A 24,709-nucleotide genomic window follows, 5' to 3' on the forward strand; every position below is an offset into this window, starting at 1 on the left:
AGGGGAAACTGGGAAGGCTGGAGGCCAGCTAATTTGGACTAAGTGTCTACACAGCTTGTATTCTGAATTAGCTAATTTGAGTTTGGTGTTACCTCTTAGAATGAGGTTTACCAAACTCAAATTAAGCACCCCGCTATTTTGACTGTAATTTGAAATAGCAATTTGCTTATGTATACGCTATGGAAGTTAATTCAGAATTACGGCTGTTATTCCGAATTAACTTTGCAGTGTAAACATACCCTCACTGAATCAGTTCACTTGCCTGTTGTTCACTTCTTGATAGAATTCAAGGTATAAACTTTAATATATATAGTTTGTAAGTCTCTTCAAATACAATGAACAATTAAAGATATGCAAAGCATATCCTTTAATGATACTATTTAAAATGTTTTGTATCAGTAAATTTATTATTTACTGAAAATGTACGTGCTTTATTAAAAGAATAGTATTTTTTTAAATACAATGTTATTTATATGAAATTAATTTTAGCATTTTTTAACATGGGAATTTCATCAAGTGTACTTTTTTCCCTATAAACTGTTAAACCTTTGCTATGTTTTGACAGCAAAGGGCTATAGTCAATTTGGCTTCCAATAATATTGTCTTCTAGTTTTCAAACCTTAAGCATTGATTTAAAATCTGTTATGAATGATTTTGATATTGTTAATCCTGCCTCAGCAGAAAGTGAGAGGTCTTCTTGCAGTCCCTTTGGGTATGTTTACACTACCACCCTAGTTCGAACTAGGGTGGTAATGTAGGCAACCGGAGTTGCAAATGAAGCCCGGGATTTGAATTTCCTGGGCTTCATTTGCATAAAGCCAGGCGCCGCCATTTTTAAATGTCTGCTAGAGCGGACTCCGTGCCGTGCAGCTACACGCGGCACGGACTAGGTAGTTCGGACTAGGCTTCCTAGTCTGAACTACCTTTACTCCTCATGAAATGTGAAACAAGGAGTAACGGTAGTTCGGACTAGGAAGCCTAGTCTGAACTACCTAGTCCGTGCCGCGTGTAGCCGCGTGGCACGGAGTCCGCTCTAACGGACATTTAAAAATGGCGGCGCCCGGCTTTATGCAAATGAAGACCGGGAAATTCAAATCCCAGGCTTCATTTGCAACTCCGGTTGCCTACATTACCGCCCTAGTTCGAACTTGGGTGGTAGTGTAGCCATACCCTTTCAGACATACGTTTCTGACCATTGATCTGCTTTTATTTCTCTCGTGCCTTTTTTCTGTTTCCTAAATACTTCTCCTTATCTTAGTTTTGTGCCTGCATCCTACACCTGGAACAATCTCCTGGTTCTTTAACCATTGCCCAGTCCCATTCTCCTTCAAATTCTTGCCTCTTCAGAAAGTCCTTACTGTCATCATTAGTAATCTCAGAGAATCTTTTCCCCTTGTTATCTTGTTTTAGTTTTATTTATGCTCTTGGAGGCCAGCATGGTTATTCTTGTTCTGTAAAGTGTCATGTGCATTTATAATGCTAATGGGTTAGGATTGGAAAATAAAACCACCACAGCCTTCTACACAAAGATACAAGGGAAGGATAGTGATAGTTGTCATATCCTCACTGAAGTCAATGGACTTATGACAATTAATTCCATGTGAGGATCTATCTCCACACACCCATCATGGTAGACCCCAAATTCAATAGGATGTGGTATCCAACTTCTCTAGTCAGGCAGGGTACTAGGCATTCTGTGCTGGACACAGCCAAATTAAACAAAATAGATTTTTATGAGTGTTCCATATCATACAGGTACTCATACTTAACAGTAAAAATTAAGGGAGAGATTTTCAAAGGCATCAATGGCAGTTAAAGTGCCTAATTTCCATTCGTATCTTTTAAAATAGCTCTTTAAAATTCAGTTAATTCATAACTGATAGGTTCTACCTTTGTTATTTGGGTAAACCTCCCTTTGATAAAGAGTGGAGTGAGGTTAGCACACAGATTTAAGAGTATGACCTCAGCTGGGAACTCTCTGAAGTATGGATTTGCTTTTTAATATGTTAGGATAGTGTCATGGAGAAACTAATCTCTGGCAGGACTGCTTAGCTGCAATACAAATATCTGTAAAAATATCCTAGTCTACTGACCATAATTAAAAATTGAATTTGGCCATCTAGAAACACTCAATTTGACACCTGGTTTTCCAGGTGTTTATCACTTAAATAAAGCAAAATTATTTTAAATATGAACATATATAACATCTTCTCTAATGGTTTTCCATATATTTATCACTAAAATGAAGCAAAATTGTATTAGATATGAACTCAAGCTACGTCTACACTTGCTCCGTACTTTGAACTAGGGATGCAAATGTAGGCCACCGAAATTGCTAATGAAGAGGGGATTGAAATATCCCACGCTTCATTAGTATGATCTCGCCGGAGTGTTACTCCACTGAACAGCTGTTTCAAAAGTGAAAGTGTGCGTCGGGACATGTTAATTCGAACCAAACCCCTTGGTTCGAACTAACATTACTCCTAAAAAAATGACATCTTCTCTAATTCTTCTGTGACTTCTAGTTCATCTAGTGTGTAGTGGTTAGTTGCAATAGAGCTTCATTTACACAAAATATACAGATTAACAACATTAAGAACTGAAATTAAGTATATACCTAATTGTCTTCCCTGGATCTGCCTCTATAATCCAAGTGCAATGAAGATTGTTGTCATATGGTGCTGGATAACCTGGTGACAATATGCGACCAGAAGTAGCAGCATGAATTTGACCACCACACTCAGCTGAAAAATAAATGATCAGTTTACTTTTCATTGAAAATAAAGCTACAATATTTAGCACAACATTTTTTTCCACTTTGTTTTAATTAGAAAAACATTCATTTCATCATGTCCTACAACAATAAAAGATATCCTTTGATATCATGCAGAAAACTATTATCCTCTATAAAATAAAGAGTATGGATATGTGTATACTCCATGCTTTTTTTTGGCAACATGTAGAGTGCCTGCTGGCATATGTTATCAGCAGGGGTATATACAGCAGTATCAATTGTTAGGTATGCCTTAGGCAGGTAGAGTGAAGATGCACCTGGAGGGAGTGGGTATGTATGCAATTGCATACTCTAAAGGTGCTCTACTTGCCGAAACACTAGCTTAGACACTACTATTTTAGTGGCATAGTGTCCAGCTGCTTCCCTCATGGAGAAGTGGGGAAAGGCTTGGACCTTTTCCTTGCCTCAGTGAAAGTCTCTGGCAGCAAAGAAAGTCTGTGTGGTGGGGGAAGCGTTTTCCAACTGCCTTCCCTCTCTCTTCCTGAGCTTTTAATTGAATCATAGAACATAGACTGAAAGAGATCTTAAGAGGGCACCTACTACAATCCAATCCTCTCACAGTAGGACTAAGTCTGATCTTATTCCTGGCAAATGTTTGCCTAATATTCTCTAAAAAAAATGTCCAGTGATACAGATTCTACAACTTGACTTGGCAACTTATTCCAGTGCTTAACCATCCTGACAGGAAGATTTTTCCTAATATCCAACCAAATATCCAACCAAAACCACCCATACTTTAATTTAAGCCCATTACTTCTCAAATGTCAAGGAGAACAAATTTTCTTCCTCCTCCTTTTACCAACCTTTTATGTCGGGGTGGGGAACCTCAGGCTTAGGGGCAGAATATGGCCCCTGGCTTGCCTAGATGTGGTCCCCAAGGCTTGGAGCCTTCCCAGCCTAGCCTCCAACCTGCCCTTCTCCCACTGTCCCACCACAGGGCTGGAGCATGCAAAATCTAGTAGGCTGGGCCCCTCTAGGCTTTGGTATGGGAAGGGAATTTGAGAAGTATCTTTCTTCTTCTCAGACAGTGAGGGTTTTTGTTTCTGTTTTTGTTTTTTTACTTCTCACTTGTGCGCAGACCCCAGCTAATTTTTCATGGGTCAGATACTCCCAACCTAAAAAAGGTTCCTCACCCCTATTTTATGTACTTGAAAATTATCTTGTCCCCTTTCAGTTTTCTTTTCTCCAGACTGAACAAATACTTGTTTTTTCAGTCTTCCCTCATAAGTGATGTTTCCTAGACTTTTGTTAATTTTTGTTGCTGCTGCTTAGACTTTCTACAATTTTCCCACATCTTTTCTGAAATGTGGCACCAGAAATGGTCATATAACTCCAGCTGAGGCCTAATCAATGTGGAGAAGAGCGGAATTGCTTTTCATATTTTGCTTACAACACTTAGAATAATAGAATCATAAAGCTGGAAGAGACCTCAGGAGGTCATCAAGCCCAGCCCCCTGCCCAAGGCAGGACCAATCCCAACTAAATCAATGCAGCAGGGGCTTTGTCAAGTCGAGACTTAAACACCTCGGCTGTGTCTACATTGGCATCCCTTTCCGGAAAAGGGATGCTAATGAGACACTTCGGAATTGCAAATTCGTGGGGGATTTAAATATCCCCGCGGCATTTGCATTTACATGGCTGCCACTTTTTTCCGGCTCGGGATTTCTGCCGGAGAAAAGCGCCAGTGTAGACGCAATTCTGCAGAAAATAAGCCCTTTTCCAGAGGATCCCTTATTCCTACTTTCAAGTACTTTCAAGTAGGAATAAGGGATCCTCCGGAAAAGGGCTTATTTTCCGGAGAATCGCGTCTACACTGGCGCTTTTCTCCGGCAAAAACCCCGAGCTGGAAAAAAGCGGCAGCCATGTAAATGCAAATGCCGCGGGGGATATTTAAATCCCCTGTGGATTTGCAATTCTGAAGTATCTCATTAGCATCCCTTTTGTGGAAAGGGATGCCAATGTAGACACAGCCCCCTAGGGATGGAGATTCCACCACCTCCTTAGGTGACCCATTCCAGAGCTTTACCAACCTCCTAGTGAAATAGTTTTTCCTAATATCCAACCTAACCCTCTCCTTCCCCCCTCCCACTGTAACTTTAGACCATTGCTTCTTATTCTGCATTCCGTCACTACTGAGAACAGCCTTTCTCCATCCTCTTGGAACCTCCCTTCAGGAAGTTGAAGGCTGCTATCAAATCCCCCCTCACTCTTCTCTTCTGCAGACTAAACAAACCCAAACCCCTCAGTCTCTCCTCATAGGTCATATGCTCCAGCCCCCTAATCATTTTGGAAACCCTCTGCTGGACACTCTCCAATGTGTCCACATCCTTTTTATAGTGGGGGGATGCAATATTCCAGATGTGGCCTCACCAAAGCCGAATAAACGGAAATAATCACTTCTCTGGATCTGCTGGCAATGCTCCTCCTAATGCACCCTAATATTCCATTATGACATTAGCCCTTGTGGCTACAAGAGCACACTGTTGACTCATCTCCAGCTTCTCACCCACTGTAATCCCTAGGTCCTTTTCTGCTGAACTGCTACTTAGCCATTCAGTCCCCAGTCTTTAACAATGCTTGGGATTCTTCCGTCGCAGGTACAGGACTCTGCACTTGTCCTTGTTGAACCTCATCATATTTCTTTTGGCCCAATCCTCTAATCTTTCCAGGTCACTCTGGACCCTATCCCTGCCCTCTAGTGTATATACCTCTCCCCCTAGCTTAGTGTCATCTTCAAACTTGCTGAGGGTGCAATCCATCCCCTCATCTAGGTTATTAATAAAGATGTTGAACAAAACTCATCCAAGAACTGATCCTTGGGGCAATCTGCTATCACTTGTGCTGATATTTCAGAATATTTGCTTTTTTGCAATGTTACACTGTAAACACATATTTAGCTTGTGATTCACTGTGACCCTTAATATTCCATCCCAGGCAACCATTTCCCATTTTCTATATGTGAAACTGCTTGTTTTTCACTTTTGTTTTTTCCTAAGTGGAGTATTGTGCATTTGTTCACAATGAATTTCAACCTTTTTACTTCAGATCATTTCTCTAGTAGGTCCAGATAATTTTGAATGTTAATCTTGTAATTCTTCCCAGCTTCGTATCATCCATTAATATTATAAGTGTACTCTCTATGCACTGATGAAGATATTGAAAAGACCCCGACCTGAAGACCACATTCATATTCCCTTGCAGCATGAGTGTAAACCACTGATTACTCCTCTGTAGGAATGCTTTTACAACCAGTTATTCACTCATTCCACAAAAGTATTAGAAGCAAGAGGAAGATTAAGGACAGGGTAGGCAGATTGCTCAGTGAAGAGGGAGAAAAATAACAGGAAACTTGGAAATGGCGGAGGTGATTAATGACTTCTTTGTTTCAGTTTCTGTCAATGGGCTTAAATTGCAGCAAGGGAGGTTTAGATTGGACATTAGAGGCTCATTTAGACTATGCTAAAGTTTCAAAAGAGGATATGCAAATTCCACAGAAATTTGCATATCTTCTTCTGATCTCACTTTTGAAAATGATGCCTCTCACCCACCTGTAGCCCCACTAATCAATTCCTCTTTCTCCCTGCCTGCAGTGCCCAGGAAAAGCTGTTTCATGGCATTCAGGAGGTTCAGAAAGGCAGGGGCAGAAGTGGGGATAGGATACACAGAAAGGAGAGGGCAGAAAGAGGTGGAGAAGAGAAGTGGCGGGATGTAGCAGGGGCAGGAAGAGGTGGGGCAAGTTGGAGATTTGGAGCAAGGGGTAGAGTGGGGGTGGGATCTGGGTGGGAGGAATCAAGCACCTGCCAATTAGATGGGAAATTAAGGCCAATTGTCAAGGGGAGTCCTTCAAGCCCTGAAGTTCATCCTAGCATGCATCCCAAAATCATTAAAGAACAGAGACAGTTGATCCAAATAGTTTACCAATGAACAATCTTGACACATGCCCAGTGCACTTTATGTCATTGAATTACAGGGATTCTTACTGGGACAGTAACAATAAAAGGCCGGGTGGCGATTGGTTGAGTTACTTTCATCACCGCGGCCCACTTAAGAGTTATCTGAGGCCTCATAAAAATGAGATACAATTATTAATAGTTTCATTTAGTCACAACTCATATAACCTGTATGCAACTTTTCAGATAATTTTAACTATTTAGGAAATGTTCAGTGTAAAGTGATAAAATAATTTGGGACAAAAAATAGACTAATACGTATGCTACATTTTTAGAGGTCATAGATTTTTTTTTAACACACTAGCAGATTTTCCTGCAAATTCTAGGATGATTCAGACAGTACAAGTAAAGTGCTGTGAATTTGCACAGTATATACTGCATTTTTCATATTATGTTTCTAAGGGTGTGTCTAGACTACTGAGTTTTGTCGACAAAAGTGGACTTTTGTCGACAAAACTATACCTGTGTCTACACTACCGCTGAGTTCTGTTGACATAACGTCAACAGAACTCAGCAGTTTTGTCGACGCTGGTAAACCTCATTTTACGAGGCATAAAACCTTCTGTCGACAGAAGGTGTTATTGCCTGTGGGGTTGCGTCTAGACTACAGGGTTTTGTCGACAAAGCAGCTTGCTTTGTCGACAGAACTGAATGTGTCTAGATGCTCTATGTCAACAGAAGTTTTGTCGACAGTATCTGTCGACAAAACTTCTGTCGACAAAACCCTGTAGTCTAGATGTACCCTAAAGGGCAGAAGTGGGCAAAGGAAAAGGAAAAATTGGAAATTTCTGTTATGAAGGTTCAGTCGCAATTAGCAATTGAATTTTGGAACAAAATAATGGTCATTTGTCTAGCAGTTCATGGGACTACTGATCCTCCCGCAGAAACAGGAGGAAAAAAAACAAGGTAAAGGATTTTACCCCACACTGTATTTTTTATTATGAAACATACATTACCTGAGTGGAGGATGTCTGGAAGCCTTAAGCTAACTATCATAATATGGAGGGTAGAGGAGAGAGGAGATAGCATGACAAGCAACTTTTCTTGGCAACCTTTTAGGAAAGGTATGGTATGTACTCTCCTTAATTCATGCCCAAATGATAACTGAATCCTATATCAATGTGCAGACTGGTATCAGTGCTATTTTAGGATGGCGGAGTGGGAGTTACCACGATTCATTTGGGAAAGCTGCTTGCTCTTCCTCCCTTTCCCATATGATCAGGTAGCAAAAAACTTTCAGCTTGCATGCATTCCTTTCACTCCTGGCTGGTGAGAGAAGTGGCAGAGGGGTAAGTGATGCAAGATGTGTATTTTCCACTTGATCAAGTAGAAGGGAAAGGGAAGAAGAGCAAGGGGTGTTCTGGTACACATGGCAATAGCCCTGCCACTGCCCTCTTAAAATGGTGCCCTTGACAGAACCAACCACAACTAAGTCCTAATTGTTTACACTACCATTTTATGTAGAATATAGATGGAAAACAAGATACTTTCTTTCCATTTGCACAGAAACCCCAACCACCTATTTATGTTAAGGTTTACATGGTTACAATTAAAATTACCTAGGCAGGTAGGCATAGGTTTGTCCCATACTCTTCGATCTCCACTTAGGCAGGTCATAATATTACTACCATGCATCGTATAGCCAGGATTACAGCTATATAAAATTACACTGTCAGTAAAATGTCCTTCATCACGGATCTTGTAGCCATAATTTGGTATTCCTGGATCTTCACACTTGACTAGGTCAAAACCTGAGAAAGACAGGGAGAAATACAAAAATATAATGTTAATATAATATAATTCCATCTGGAAAAAAGCATAATCCAACTAGAAACTAAATCCTTTCCCTTTACCAAGATGGTGAAATAGCACGCACGTTATTTCATAAAATATTTCGAAATACCGGGTGACTTGTGTATATATTTGTTAGTCTCTAACGGTATGTTTACACTAGCTCGAACTACACTAGTTCGAGAGGCTAATGTAGGCATTCAAAGTTGCAAATCAAGCCCGGGATTTAAATATCCCACGCTTGTTTTGCATATTCCTGGCCGGTCGCCATTTTTGAAATTTACAATTCTGGACTAACTGCCCGTGTCTACATGCGGCAGGGACCCGGTATTTTGAATTAAAGCCCTACATTGAACTACTTGTTATTCTTCCTACAAGAATGTTTAACAGGTAGTTTGTTTTTGGAGCTTTAATTTCAAAAATGGCGACAGACCTGGAAGATAGAAATCAAGCCCGGGATATTTAAATCCCGGGCTTGATTTGCAACTTCAAATGCCTACATTAGCCTCCCTAGTTCGAACTAGGGGGCTAGTGTAGACATACCCTAAGGTTCTACAGAACTATTTGTTGTTTAATTATACTCAGAGCAACAATTTGGTCCTTGCTACTCACTTTCACCATGAGAAAGTAAACCATGTCAGTCGTATAATTGACAGTATGCCGGGTACTACCTCTGACCACCCATGCCCCCTACACAGTAACAAAGACAATAGCCTGTGCTGGAATTAAGGGAAAAGGGAAAATGTGCAAGAGTTGTTCTATCTCTCCCCAGATTCTAGTCACCTAGACTTTAGCTTCCATTCTGATGAATGCACACATGCACACACATACACATTTATTAACAGAAATTACTTCTTGTGAAAAGTGAGTTATTAAGAGACAGTAAGATATAAACAGTTCATTTGACCCTCCAGGAAAAGCAGTTCAACACTGGCCATCAGGCATTAACAAAAAATCATCCCTCTACCATTCCTACCTTGGTCCTTTCTGTGGTTTGTATCACTGGAGCATGTGCCCACCTCCAAGTGTCATTGAAGAAGTGCAGGCCTGCTGAGCGAAGGGGGTAATTGCCCCAGGGGTCAGCAATTCAAAGGGGGGCTGAAGCTCCCAGCTGGTGCTGCTGTGGTGGGTGGTCCGAGGTTCTTTAAATCACTCCCTGAGTGCTGCACGATAACACTGAGGGCTGGTTGCCCTGTCCCCACCCTTTCTGCTTAAGGCCCAACCCGGTCTGCCCTTCCACACCTTGCCCAGTAACCCATGCAGACTGTCAGCTCCCCTGCTGCGGAGAATGGAAGCCCTCATCCCTCCTTCTGTCTTAGGCTCTAGCTCCATGATCTATACAGAGAAGTAGTCATTTACTTCATGCACAAATTCCTCTCCTCTCAATCCCAGGACAATAAGAGACCAATCTTGCCAAGTTAGGAAACTCTATCCTATCATCTCTGCACAGGGGGGCAAATAAAATAAATATCTGACCAATACAGGGCCCAGGGGAGACACCAGCAAAGGGAGGCCATGTGATCTCCCCATGTGACCGTCCACGTAAATCCACCCCAACTCCAGTCCAGGGCCTCCATGCTCTTTTCCTCCTCTCTCCATTCCACATTAGCTGGGGTTGATACAACAGCTGGAGAAGCTGGTGGCAAATCTGCCACTTTCCCCACATTCCCTTTTATATGATGCATAAGGTGCAACTGAAATAATTGAGACCTAAATAATTTCCAAGCCAGATTATGCATGCTTTCCCTCCTCTATATCTTTCTTTTCTTTATATTACCATTTTCTAAATATAATTTAGCTCCCCTTTAAATGTGGTCTGCAGTTTCATGATCTTTCTGCAACTTCCTAACCTCCATAAATTAAAAAAAAAATTTAATTATCAACAGAATCAGAACTTTGAAGCAAAAGAAGTAGGAAAAAATATGACTGTTATGAAGATTTGGCTCCATACTACAATGAGAGCTATACTCTGTTTTGTTATGTAGTCTACATTTAATTTCCAATATATTTTAAACTTGTCAGAAAGAGAGGAACCTGCAGGCCGGCATTCATGTCTGTCTTCATATAATGACATTTATTATTTGATTCTAACTTTAGAAAGTAGAGATTGTACGTTTTTTAAGGCCCCCACATAAAATATTTTTACAATAATATTTTTCATCTTGTCTCATAGTAAGTTTATTGCTTCCACAGGCCCTTCAAAGCTCTGGTCTATGGAGATTCTCATGTCTTTGATCTAAGCATGTAATAGAGTATCCAAACGAATCTCATCCTGTGACTAGTTTTTAAATGAAAATCAAGATAGCAACTCCTGCTGTTCCTGCTCACTAGGGGAGGTTCACACTGTTTTCACCTCTGAGCCGAGTAAGAGTTATTTTCACTTAATTTTCAATAATTCTTCTACTCATTGTATTTGTCCAAAATGGCTATTTTGGCAGAACTGTTATATCAGTTATAAATGTATTTATATCAGTTATAAATAAAACTGATTACAATGGAAGATTCCCAAGAAACATGTTTACAGTATATCTGTCAATAAAAACAACACCAATCTATAGATAGAATTGTCATCAAAAAATTTGGACAAAAAGGAACAAAATGATTCTGATTTGAGAAAACAAAATGTTAGTTCAACTTCAATTCTACTTTTTTGTCATTTTCAATTTTAATAATAAGGACCAAATTCATATATATATATATATATATATATATATATATATATATAAACACTCACACGCGCACAACTTCTGTTTTCTCAGAGAACAATCTCACCATAATCTTTAATTGTGTCAAATGGGTAAAGTCATAAGGAGAAATATTGAAGTCCTCAAACTCACTCCCGTTTACAGTGAAATCAATACAGAAGTCCCGTGTACCTCAGCGGGAACAAAATTCCACTCAAATTTCATGAAAGCACAACTTCCCCTCCCTCCATCTTCAGAGAAACTGGAACTAGGGATTTAAAGAGTTTGTCACCAACCCTCCTTGAAATGGTTTCCATCATATATGTTAACAGTTTGGTTCATGTCTCTAACCATTCCCACTACACAAATTGTTCCAGAATTGTTTCCAAAAACGCTTGAAATGATCAAGTTTAATTTTATTTTGTATTGTATTTTCATTTCCCAAGTATTTAAATGTTTCAAGCATAAATGATCAAATCTGCTGGCACTGAGTGATCTGTTCTTGTTGAAAACAACTTATATGACTGTCACAGTATCAACAGCCACCTCTTGTGAGTGTCCCCCACTAGTGGGCCATATCTGCAAACTTTATTTCTCATAACCACTTTCTCTGGTTCTTAGGCAGCTTTTTCGAGTCACATACTGACTGAATGTTAACCAGAACAGACTCCTACTGGGATAGACAGTCTCCTAGGGTCTATCTCAGTTCCCCTCTCATGGTGTCTCTCTCTAGTCCTCTCTGGAATTTGGTCTTTATGCAGTTCAGTTATGGTATGAGACTGTATTCCCAGGGATTCCTTCCCAGGCTCAGTCCCTCAGTTAATCAGGTATATCTTGCTCCACCAGTGCCTACCAGCAGATTGTCTTTGGCTCAATCCTAGCAGCCAGCCAGGAGTTCCTTCAGTGCTCCCCCAATCCCTGTTAGCAAATTGTCTTTGGTTCAGTGCTAGTAGCCAGTCTGGCAAATTTAGCTCTCCCAGTCTGTGACCATACTGAACTGTCTGTGCTCTTACTGCTCTTCCTGGGCATCTAGGCCTGCCTTTTTTTATTTTTCTGCTCCAAGCAGCAACTAATTCTTGCAGTGTTCTGCAGCTCCTTTTATATGGCGGCAATTGACTGATTTCCCTGCAGCCACTGTAGCCTTTTTGGAGGTAACCTCGATTACTCCTTTCCTGGGATGGCTGTGGCAGAACTCTGGAGCCTCCAGCGGGGCACCTTTGGGCCTATTCCACCCCATCACAATGACATAGAATCATATTCATAACTATTCAAGATTAATACCTACAAATCCATATTTTTATGAATCCTGGAAACATCATACTTTAAAGTTGAAAAATTATAATAGCAAAATATAATTTCAAAATATATGTACTCAATTTAAATAATGTATTTACTGTCTAGTTTTCATATAGAATTGATAGCTACAAAGGTATTAGTATGTAACGAGATCCCTTTAGAAATAACCTCACTCATCCTTCTCTGTTAAACTCTAGAAATCTCAGCAATATGCAAGATTCTTCATGCCACAGAAGTACTTCCGAATTTACTTGCATGTTCAGCTGCCCTTTAAAAACAAATGAAGACTACAAGTATGTTTACACTTGCACCCTAGTTCGAACTAGGGATGCAAATGTAGGCATTTGAAAGTCAGTGAAACGGGGATTTAAATATTCCGTACTTCATTAGCATGATCTTGCCAGTACGTTACTCTGATCTACAGCTGTTTTGAAAGTGAAAGTGTGCACCGCGATATGTTAGTTCGAACCATACCCCTTGGTTCGAACTAACGTTACTCCTCAAAAAATGAAATTTGTACCTCATACACTACTACTACTAATACAAATATGAATACTAAAAATACAAATAATACATTGCAATCTAGATGATTGCAATAGATTCTGAAATATTCTGAGCATAGACTCTGCAGACTCTGCACACATGGATTGACTGGTTGGGGACACAGCTACTTTAAATTACATTGGCTGGAACACTTGCTCTACTACCTAAAGTCTGGATTATTTCTAGAAAGCTGAATATCTTGACTGAAGATTTCCTTACTTTGAAGAAAGTCTTGTCTTATTGTTTGGGATCAATCACTAAATCATAGAATCACAGAGTCATAGAATATTAGGACTGGAAGGGACCTTGAGAGCTTATTATGTCCAGTCCCCTGCCCTCATGGCAGGACCCAGTACTGTCTAGACCATCCCTGATAGACATTTATCTAACCTACTCTTAAATATCTCCAGAGATGGAGATTCCACAACCTCCCTAGGCAATTTATTCCAGTTTTTAAACACCCTGTCAGTTAGGAACCTTTTCCTAATGTTCAACCTAATCCTCCCTTGCTGCAGTTTAAGCCCATTGCTTCTTGTTCTATCCTCAGAGGCCAGGAAGTACAATTTTTCTCCCTCCACCTTGTGACATCCTTTTAGATACCTGAAAACTGCTATCATGTCCCCTCTCAATTTTCTCTTTTCCAAACTAAACAAGCCCAATTCTTTCAGTCTTCCTTCTTAGGTCCTTCTCTAGACCTTTAATCATTCTTGTTGCTCTTCTCTGGACCTTCTCAAATTTCTCCACATCTTTCTTGGAGAACTGGACACAATACTCCAAATGAGGCCAATCAGCACAGAGCAGTGTGGAAGAATGACTTCGTGTTTCTTGCTCACAACACACTTGTTAATGCATCCTAGAATCACATTTACTTTTTTTTCCCAAGAGTGTCACACTGTTGACTCATATTTAGCTTCTGGTCCACTATGACCCCTAGATCCCTTTCTGCCATACTCCCTCCTAGACAGTCACTTCCCATTCTGTATGTGTGAAACTGATTGTTCCTTCCTAAGTGGAAAACTTTGCATTTGTCCTTATTAAACTTCATCCTGTTTACCTTAGCCCATTTCTCCAATTTGTCAAGATCATTTTGAATTATGACCCTGTCCTCCAAAGCAGTTGCAACTAAACACATTATGTGAGTTTATATGTTTATACCATCTAAACAAACATGCATTCTATGAATACATGCTCTGTGAATCAAATAAGTGGATTCTGTTTGATATCCATTTCTGTGGACGTCCTGTGAACAATCACAGAAATATATAAATATTATGAGTCCCTTTATTGGTACAAGCACTGGGTTGATGGCCACCCATAGAAATATCTCAAAGGGTATGTCTACACTACAGTGTTATTTCTAAATATCTTATTTCGAAATAGTTAATTCAAAATAAGTTATTTCGAAATAACGCATCTACACACAAAATGCATTTTGAAATAGCGAGTCCAGATTGAGTGGATGCTGAATCGCATTTAAGGTCGGACGGAACCAGGTCCGGCAGGGCATCAGGATGGGTTACTTTGTGTGGCTGATGCCTGAGGCTATCTAAGGCCTGTGCTTAAAGGGATTCCTCCCGACAGCCGGTTCTCAGCTTTCCCTGCTTGCTTACCTATGACTCTGGTTGCCCTCACTCGGGACACCACAGCAATCTGCAACATGGAGCTGGAGCTGCCCCTGGGCATTCTGGTTCTTCTCTTGGACGCGTTGCTGTGAGCCTGGCTGCACTTTCTGCAGGCTGCCATCCGGGAGCTCCATTGAGGACCTGTTAGTATCCAGGAGGCTCTGTGGGATGCTTCCACCCAGAGGAGCACCAAGAGCCTCCCTGGTCTGCCCCACTGGGGGCTTGTGCCACATTCCTCCCTCACGGCCTTCCACTTACCCCTCTCTAACCCCCCTTCCTGATGTCAAATAAAATACATGTATTTTCATGACACAAACTCTCTTTTTTTAACAAAACTGGGAGGGGGGAATGAAACTCTGGTGAGACTGAGGAAAGGAGGCAGGAGAGGGGAGAAGAGAGGGTGGGAGAGAGGTGGGGGAAACCTGGGAGGAGGGAGCTGGAAGGGGGAAGCAAGGGGAAGAAGGGGGAGGGGTAGCTCAGGACTCAAGGTTGGGGGTCTTGCTGGACCAACTTGATTGTCATGCAAACCTGCTCCTGGGTTTGCATGTGGCCTTTGGTGGCCAGGCTGGCAGCTATCCTTCCATAGACAGCCACATTTCCCTATCTAGTACGGAGATTATGGATGTTGGGGGCATCCCCCCCCAAACCTGAATAAGGTCCAGGATCTCCAGGACCCGGAAGTTGCCCGCCTTCTCCAGGACCTGGCAGGCTCCTGGGAGCTGGCAGACTGTTCCTGGGAAGTGGTGGAGGGCTGGCTTCCAGTAGATTGCTAGCTCATGCTTTGGGGCCACCGGGTCAGGGGCAGTGACTGCTGGCTCTGGGCTTGCAGGCTTGGAGCTGGCACAGGCACTGTGGCCTGAATCAACCCCTTTAAGGGCTCTGGAGAGGGGGGAGGGAGAGAAGTGTTCTTAGTTGAGGCTGGAGTGGCCACCAGAGCACCCTGGGAAGTCTGGAGGGTCCATATTTTGATATAAGTGTCTAAACAGCACTTATTTCGAAATAGCTATTTTGAATTTGGCGTTATTCCTCGTGAAATGAGATTTACTAAATTCAAAATAAGCCCTTCGAAATTAATTTCGAAATAGCAGTTTGGCTATGTAGACACTAGTAAATTTATTTCAAAATAACGGCTGTTATTTCAAAATAACTTTGCTGTGTAGACATACCCAAACAGATAGGACAACTGGCTTTAGTTGATCTTGATATAATGCACAGTCAAGCTGTTGAATGTCTTTTTCAGAAAGTGCTGTGAAAGCCAGAACCATAGCATTCCAAAAAGATCTAGAAAAATTCATGGACAATAGGTTTCTCAATGACTATTAGTCCCTAGCCTCTGCTTGCCAAAAGCAGGGAGTGGGTGGCAGGGTAATCATTTGATGATTACCTGTTCTGTTCATTATTCTGAAGCATTTGGCATTGGCCACTGTCTGAAGACGGGATAGTTGGCTAGACTGACCTTTGATTTGACCTGCTATGGTCAGACTTACGTTCTTATTAGGGGAGACTGTATATTGTTCATTCTGACAAAGGTGGGTAAAAAGAGAAGTTTCATTCCTTCATATAGGCAATGGTATACTATGTGTCAGGAATATTATGCATTACTGCCTATCATCTGTATTAGACATGAAGTAGTATCAATTATTATCCCAACTGGATTACAGAGATTTAATATCACTTATTTTCCACAGGGTTATCTCTGCACAAAATGTGAAGATTTTCATAGCATTGCAATTTCATTTTGCGGCAAAAAACAAAACAAAACATGTATATCTGGATATTAATCTCATGAGAAAATAGGGTGAGAAATCTATTTTAAGCTCCCAAAGTGTAAAGTCTTACGTGGATGATGAAACAGGTATACGACAGATTTCTATACAAATTTGATAGCTTGATTCAATACAGTTTTTCTGTGCCAGCTCTTCTATATTATTATAACATCATTCAACAACAATGCAATATTTATTTATGAGTTTCAAGAGTATACGAGTCAGAGATCACCCTGTTGGCTTCTTCACTCTTCCATCTAAGATTAGTTTTAAGCAGGTAAAGGGAAAGAAAGTTACACAGTTAAACTGGGACCTTGCAGTTGTAAATACTTCTGCAGCTGGTTCTAGCTTTACTTGAACCAGAATTTACTGCAGGTTACCAAAATCTGTGTGACATATTTATTGTACATCTCTCATTCCTGTTCACAAGAAAGGCACATTTATACTTGTAAACTAAATGCGATGAATGTAGACGGGGTCTCTCAAAATCAAGAACATTTCTATTATTTTCCTGGGTGAGGCTTTCAAGAATTATACCAAAAAATGTTTCCTCCCAGCAAAGCTATTCACATTGTACCAGGCCAATGTGCACAAGTTGTTCCTTGGAGATACTTTTACACTGCACAGCTATTTTGAAATAAGATACTCCAGAATAGTTATTCTGAAATAGCTTATTTCACAGTAGCACGTCTACAGTGCAGGGAAGCTGCAAAATTAGTCCAAGGCGAGCTTCCCTAATGTAGATGTGCTATCTCAATTCAGACCTCCAGAGACACTGGGAAGGAATAACTTAGAATGGCCCTGGTAAGGAGCTCTTTCGAAATAGCAGCAGGCAAATGTATACATATGCCTTATTTTGAAATAGCTTATTCCTCATAGAATGAGCTTTACAGATTTTGGAATAACCCACCTGTTATTTTGAAATTATTTCGAAATAACAGAATGACTGTGTAGACATTGGTTGTAAGAAAGACAAATCACAGTTGAAGGAAAGGGACTATAAAATACATATATATGAACATCAAACAAACATGTAAAATTTTTTAGCCTGTATATGTTTCAGAAATCATCAACTGCCTCACAGAAATACATTGCTTGTTTTAAATTTTATTTCTGAAACCCTGGTGGAGCATTTACAACAAAAAGGTTTTAAGATTTTTCTGTCCATTTACTTTAAAGTCTGATCAGATTTGGAGTGAAATGTTATATAGACTGATTGTAGCGAAAATAATAATTCAAGCATTTTGGGCAACAGAATTCACTTTCTTATTTCAGATAAAACAAAAGGAAAAACTATGTAGCACTTTAAAGACTAACAAGATGGTTTATTAGGTGATGAGCTTTCGTGGGCAAGACACACTTCCTCAGATCACATTCTGAAAGAGAATTGGCATGACCATATACACCAAAGGAATACAATGAAAAAAGTGAACACATTATTAAACTGACAAATCAGATTTAGTACAGAAGGTGGGGTGAGGGATAGGGAGGGAGAAAGGGAATAGCTATTTATGAGTCAATGACAGGCTTATCAGGGGTGATAAGTGGGAAAGCTAACTTTGTAATGGGTAAGGTAATTATCATCTTTGTTAAGGCCCATTCGTAAAGTGACAAACTTAAGCATGAATTAAAGTTCTGAAGTTTCCCTCTGTAATCTGGTGCTAAAGTCTCTTTGAAGTAAGGTGCATGTAGTAAGGTCATTATGACTATGTCCAGGTAGGTTGAAATGAAAAGGCGAGGGGCCGAACTTGCTTTGGCAAAGGAGACTTGCAGTTTAAACCTGAAGAGTCAAAACTACAATGGCATGGAGCCAAAGATGTGGCATGAAAGAAGTACTGTCACTATACACTAGAGATGAATTTGTTCCTATTACTGATTTTAACTCTTTAACCAATGTGCTGTTGTTACACAGAATTGTAAAAATGTACAACGTGCATACTGTGTCGAAAAAAACCATTGAACCGATCAAGAAAGGTACCAGATGACAGACTATATGTTAAAGGACCTTGAGATGTTGATATTTCATGGTTAATGCCTATAACTGATCTTGGAACTTCCTCCAAGACAAAGAAGGTTCCAGACATAAGGTGCTGTGTGAAAGGGGAAACTGAAGCACACTACCATTTTGTTTTCATGGCTAAGGGCCAAGATGCCTACACTATGGGGGATGAGAATACCTATGTTAACGCAATGTTAATTGGTGTTCAGAGAGTTGTCTGGGCTGGCATGGATAAATTTACTATTTTCTTCATCTTTGGACAAGTTTGCATGACACACATGGGGATCATGCTACAAAAGCAGATCCAATTAGCTATGGTCTTTAGCAAGTTCTACCTTGGGTTGGTAAAACAGTGCAAGTACAGGGTTGTCGCTATGAGAGACCTTACAATGAGAAAGCCTATTTTAGGCAAAATTGGTTTTCATACACTTGTCCAGTTCTGTACTGTGGTTTCTAATATTGGATTAGAACATGCAATAACACAGAGCAAAAACATGGGGAAGCCTGTGATGCCCTCAGTGATGTTATTGGCATCACTTCCTGCATCAATTTTGCGTTGGGAGTGTCATGTTACTGGATTTTAAGGGGAGCAGCCAGTTCACTGATGCACCCACAGGGGCATATTTGCCCCAAAGTGCATTCGAAGGGGGTCATGTGAGGTGTTACATGAAAGCTTATGTTCTACTGATTCTGTATATGCTATTTGCATACTTATATGATATTTGTATGTGTAGTTATAAACCTGTAGTCTGAATGGATGCTGGAAAATTCTCTGTCTGTGGCTGAGCAAGGGGCAAGGAAAGCTCAGTCTATGGCTATGCTAATTAGCAAGGAGACAACGAATCTCTAGATGCCAATACACATCTCAGGAATGTGACTGATACCTAAGGGCTACCAGCATGGAACACAGGGATAGGCCACTGACCACGTGACCTGCCGCAGCCAAGAAGATGCCAGAGGAGATATATAAGTGCCATGTGGCACCCTCCATCTTGGTCTTCAGCTCAGCTCTTGATCCCAGAGGCAGTCTTGCAGGGAACTGTGAACCCATCTTGACATAGGATGTACACCAAAGAATTTTAAGCCAGCAGTTATAACATCTCTGCTAAGAGCCTACATCGAGAACTGGGTGATGTAATGTATTCTCCTTTAACATCCTTACTCTCATGCTTTTTTCTTTCTTTTAGTAATAAACCTTTAGATTCTAGATTCTAAAGGATTGGCTCAGCGTGATTTTGTGGGTAAGATACAGAGTGTAAAATTGACCTGGGAACTGTAGCTGATTTCTTGGGACTGGAAGAACCCTTTCAGGGTAGGTGATATTGGGTTCTATAGCCCCACGCCTGTGTATTAGGACCATGGCTGATTGGGGCACAGGAAGAGCTGGGGTATCAGAGGGGTTTTGCTCGTGAGGCTTCTGGCTGGCCAGATCGGCAGCTTGAAGCGCTCAGTGTGACTGGTTTGTGGCCTATTTGGGAAGGTTCCCGGTATGGGGCTGTAAAGAGCCCCAAGGCTGAGCAACTCGCACTGAGCGGATGCCCTCAGCTGTGCCCAGACCTGGCCTGGTCCATCAAATGGTTAACAATATATTCCAGCAGATGCCAACAAATCTCACCCAACTCCACAATAATTTTGTTATAGATAAAAGAAAATAGTGGAGTGGGCCTTGGTTAGGAACAAATCGCTATTTCATTTTTATTTCACTTTGCTCTCTGTAAATAAAACTGATATTCTAATTTAGATATAGTTTATCCCCACCTTTAGAAATGTTTATGGCAAAAAGTTTAAGAATAGGTTCTACTCATTAAAGAAAAGATAAGCATATAAAAATTCTCTTTCAATAAGCAAAGTATGTAGACATACACGCACAGAAAATGCTTTATAGTTAACAAATATGACATAACTTGATAGCATAGAGCAGCAGTTCTCAAACTCTGGGCCAGGACCCCAAAGTGAGTTGAATCCCATTTTAATGGCATCTCAAAGGCTGGCTTAGACTTGCAGTGGCCCAGGGTTTAAGCCCGAGCCTTACTGCCTGGGGCTGAAGCTGAAGCTTAAGGGCTTCAGCCCTGGGCATTGGAGTTCCAATTACCAGCTCCTGTCTGTGACTGAAGCCATAGGGCTTCACCTTTGTTGCTCCATGGCTGGAGCAGTGGGGCTCAAGCTTTGCCCCGTATGTCCCATCCAGAACAACGAGGGGTTGGGCAATCTCAGGCTCTAGTCCTCCTATCCTGAAGTCATATAGCAATTTTTGTTGGCAGAAGAGGATTGTGGTATGAAGAAGTCTGGCAACCCCTGGCATAAAGAAGATCAGAAACACTGTCAAGGTTGAAGGCAGAGCTCTATCTAAACTGATATTGATGTAAATTCACAAACATGACCAATTTTTTTTCTAAGGCTACATTTTCATGCTTCCAAAGAGTAAGTAGAAGTACAAAGTAATACCTGTGCTAATGTTCTGTGACTGTCACAGTTATCCAAAAAAACATAAATGCCTACAAACACTCAATCAGTAGTATTTGTGTTTTAAGCATCTATAATTGACTCAATTAACTAAATGAGACTTCAAAATGACTCTCGCCATGTCTGGAAATAATGTACAAAGTGTTGAAATCTACATATAATATAAAAATATTTCTACATTATGTATAGGTGAAGGGACCAGCTGTAATAGCTTTACTTGAATTCAATGATAGAAAAATTCAGATAAAGAAATATGTCTGAATTACTCTCAGACAAATTGCCAGCTGTGTACGCTCTCAGAAAAAAAGCTAGCTCATAAATGTTTAATTGAGTCAGTGAAATGTTAAGGACTTCTTTTGAGTCACAGTCCCACATTTTCTACAAAAAAGATAGTGGGAATTACAAGAAGCAAGCAGAGAAGAATAGGAGGGGTTAGTGTCACTCTCTTTGCATACTCAGGACACACTCCTGCTAATGTAGGCACTAGCTTCATTAAGTCTTTGTGTTCAATAGAGGCTAAAGCCTTCAATTGTGCCCAAGATGAATGTATGAGGGAAAAGGTTCCTTCTGGTATACCCTCACTTTTTTCCAAAAATCCATACAAAAACCTAGGGGTTGTTGTTGTTTTGTTTTAGTTTTGGAGGGGAGGGGTATTCGTGAGATAGGAATGGTATTTTTAGCCTCTGTTTTTCAGAGGCTAGAAATGGGTGACTGGAGAGTGATCACTTGATGATTACCTGATCTGTTCACTCCCATTGAGGCATCTGGCATTGGCTCTACAAGTCAAGAAGGAAAACTGAGAGAGCTGAGGAGGAGTGTCAAGGCTGTTCCTCACACTGGCATGATGAATGCAGAAATGGGGGCCCGCAAGAGCACTCTGAAACCTTGCCCCTACAGGCTCTGGTAAGAAAAACTTCCCCGCGTGCCAACTGGCTGTGAGAGGGGAGCAGGGAGCCACGCTGGGAGCAGCAAGCCTGAGGGGCAGGACGCCGCCGCTAAGCCAAAGCACGGCAGAGACCCTCCTCCCCCGCCTGGGCAGCAGCAAGGATGCAAGTCCTGTGCCCTGCGTACGGCTGGCTGGGGCAGAGGCGACGGGCGGTTGCCCAGAGGTGAGGGGGGAAGACCCCATGTCACGGAGTGGGCAGGGCCACCATACAGCCATTGGGCCATTTCAAAAGGGCCTGCCAGCGTTGGAGTAGAAGGATGGCAGGGCGTCCGCAGATGGAGGGCGGAGAACCCCAACCGAGGGACACCGCAGCGGAGTGAGGTCCTGGAAGAAGAGCTGGAGGACCGGCCAATGACAGGGCAGCAGGAACCACAGTAGGCACTGGGGAGCTGGAGGCTTATGACCTGGGGCCCATGGAGGGAAGGAAGCAGCCCGGGACGGGGTCCTTCTGGCACCCGTGGGCTGATGCGTTGTGGGGATGCGCCTCATCAGCCGTGCAGGGGAACATTGACCCTGCATTTAGGGCCCTGGGCTGGGATCCGGTAGAGAGGGAGGGCCCGGGTCCCTGTTCTCCCACACCCCTGTGAGGAGGAGGCAAGGCAAAACCCGGGAGGGAGCTCGAAGACCTCGGGTCGCCGGGAACGGACCCCGGCATAGACGACCATAAGGGGAAACAAACAGTGGACAGGCGGGCTCACAGGGCCCTTGTCCAGGACTCGGGCAGAGGCTTGCACCCAAGGGACGGTCACACGTGAACAGAAGTCGTCAGTCGGGCTCACGGGGCCCTCGTCCCAGACTCGGGCAGGGGCTTGCGCACAAGGCACGGTCACACGTGAACTGCAGTCAGTTGGGCTCACAGGGCCCTCGTTCTGGCCTGGGGTGGGGGCTCACACCCAAAGGACGATCACACATGAACAGCAGTTGGCAGTCAGGCTCTCAGGGTTCTCGTCCCAGACTCGGGTGGGGTGCTCACACTCAGGAGGGCTGTCACACCCAGATTTTGGGGAATCTGCTGCCACCACCCAAGCAATTCCAAGAAAACCAGGGAAGAGATCACTTGGGAAATCTCCTCCCTAAGGTAATTCTCTCCCCCTGCCCAAACCTCCCTTTTACTTGGAGTTGGGAAAACAGAGGGGACTCACAGACAACAATAGACTTGAACAATGCCCTTGAACTAGGTGTTGAGTCCTAAGGACACAACAATCAACCAGCACTGGTTAATTAAAAAAAGGAAAGAAACTTTTATTATCAAAACAAAACTACAGTTGCAAGCATAGTAAAGTGACTAGATAGGAAGAGTCAGCAATTGATAAAGATACTCAGGGAATGACCCTGGGCTAAAACTTGGTTACAAAGAAAAAAACACAATTAACAGTTCTGACATTATTTTCAAATTCTCAAACAAGGAAAACAACAAATCCTGACGGACTATCTAAACTTTTTCCTACTTACACATTTTAAGAAGTCCATTCTTGGAAAGAGAAGTGTCTCCCATCTCCCTCAGTCTCAGAAGAAACTGCTCTGCCTCTCAAATAAAGAAGAGAGAGATAAAAACTCCTCTTTTCCAAGTTGAAATTCCTACCTGCATTGTTATTGGCTGACCACCTGATACCTGGATCCTGATACCTGGTTAACCCTTCAGTCACCAGGTGCTGGTCAGCACTCTTGATTATGACAAGGAGAAATATGTCCTTTACCTGGGCAAGATGTTGAGAAATGTCTGGAAGTGAGTTTTGGACAGGATGAGTTGGAAGACGTTAAGGATTGTACATACTGTATATTCTTTGTATCTTCTGATGAGTGTTACTCTTCACCGTCACTGTTTGCATTCAGAGGAAACGCGTTGTTACATCCAGATACCTGCAACTACCATGCCACAGTAGTACTTCTTAGTACCATTACTGTGGCATCTGCTTGCCAGCTATTTGTCTAACAGACGGAGTCTGAGCAAAAAATTCCAGAGAAAATGTTCTGGGTTGTTGCCCATCATTCCTGTCCCTATGGCCAACCCTGACTATAGATATGAAGCAAACATATGGCAGCAGATCAGAGACAAATGTGCCTTTAAAGAACCTATGTATGTAAGCACAATGAAAAATCTTACTTTAATCTATTAAGGATTACATTATTGGAACCTGTTAGTATACATTAATCCTTGTAGACCTTTCTGTACATCTGATTCATTTATACATTAAGTACTCTTTATAATTCTGATCTTCAACTCTACTGGGTCGGGGTGGCCACCCACTGACAGTGAGGGGAAGTTGCCTCTCCCTGGGTATGTCTACACTACCACCCTAGTTCAAACTAGGGTGGTTAATGTAGGCAACCGGAGTTGCAAATGAAGCCCGGGATTTGAATTTCCCGGGCTTCATTTGCATATTGCCGGGCTCTGCCATTTTTAAATGTCCGCTAGTTCGGACTCCGTGCCCGCGGCTACACGCGGCATGAACTAGGTAGTTCGGATTAGGCTTCCTATTCCGAACTACCGTTACTCCTCATGGAACGAGGTGTACCGGTAGTTCGGAATAGGAAGCCTAATCCGAACTACCTAGTTCGTACCGCGTGTAGCCACGGGCATGGAGTCCGAACTAGCGGACATTTTAAAATGGCGGAGCCCGGCAATATGCAAATGAAGCCCGGGAAATTCAAATCCCGGGCTTCATTTGCAACTCCGGCTGCCTACATTAACCACCCTAGTTCGAACTAGGGTGGTAGTGTAGACATACCCCCTGAGCTTTGGTGGGCATAAGCTGGCCCTGATGAGACACCTGACCAGAAGCCAGGGGGAGGGGCCAGAGATACAAAAGGCCTGCCAGGGAGACCAGTGAGGCCCTGGTGGCTGAAGGAGCCAG

At 42.0% G+C, this 24,709-nt stretch overlaps 1 protein-coding gene across 2 annotated transcripts in view; it reads right to left on the reverse strand.

Moving 5' to 3' along the window:
• CSMD1 (CUB and Sushi multiple domains 1) overlaps positions 1-24,709 on the reverse strand; it is a 1,865,804-nt gene that overhangs the window by 343,760 nt on the left and 1,497,335 nt on the right. For both annotated transcript variants that reach the window (XM_075923597.1, XM_006137767.4), the window contains exons 24-25: positions 8,304-8,495; positions 2,618-2,744 (exon numbers count right to left, since the gene is read on the reverse strand). In XM_075923597.1, coding sequence (XP_075779712.1) covers positions 2,618-2,744; positions 8,304-8,495 — 319 coding nt within the window. The remainder of the gene's footprint in view (positions 1-2,617; positions 2,745-8,303; positions 8,496-24,709) is intronic.

This window comes from Pelodiscus sinensis, chromosome 3 (assembly GCF_049634645.1).
Source record: "Pelodiscus sinensis isolate JC-2024 chromosome 3, ASM4963464v1, whole genome shotgun sequence".
Taxonomy (NCBI): domain Eukaryota; kingdom Metazoa; phylum Chordata; order Testudines; family Trionychidae; genus Pelodiscus; species Pelodiscus sinensis.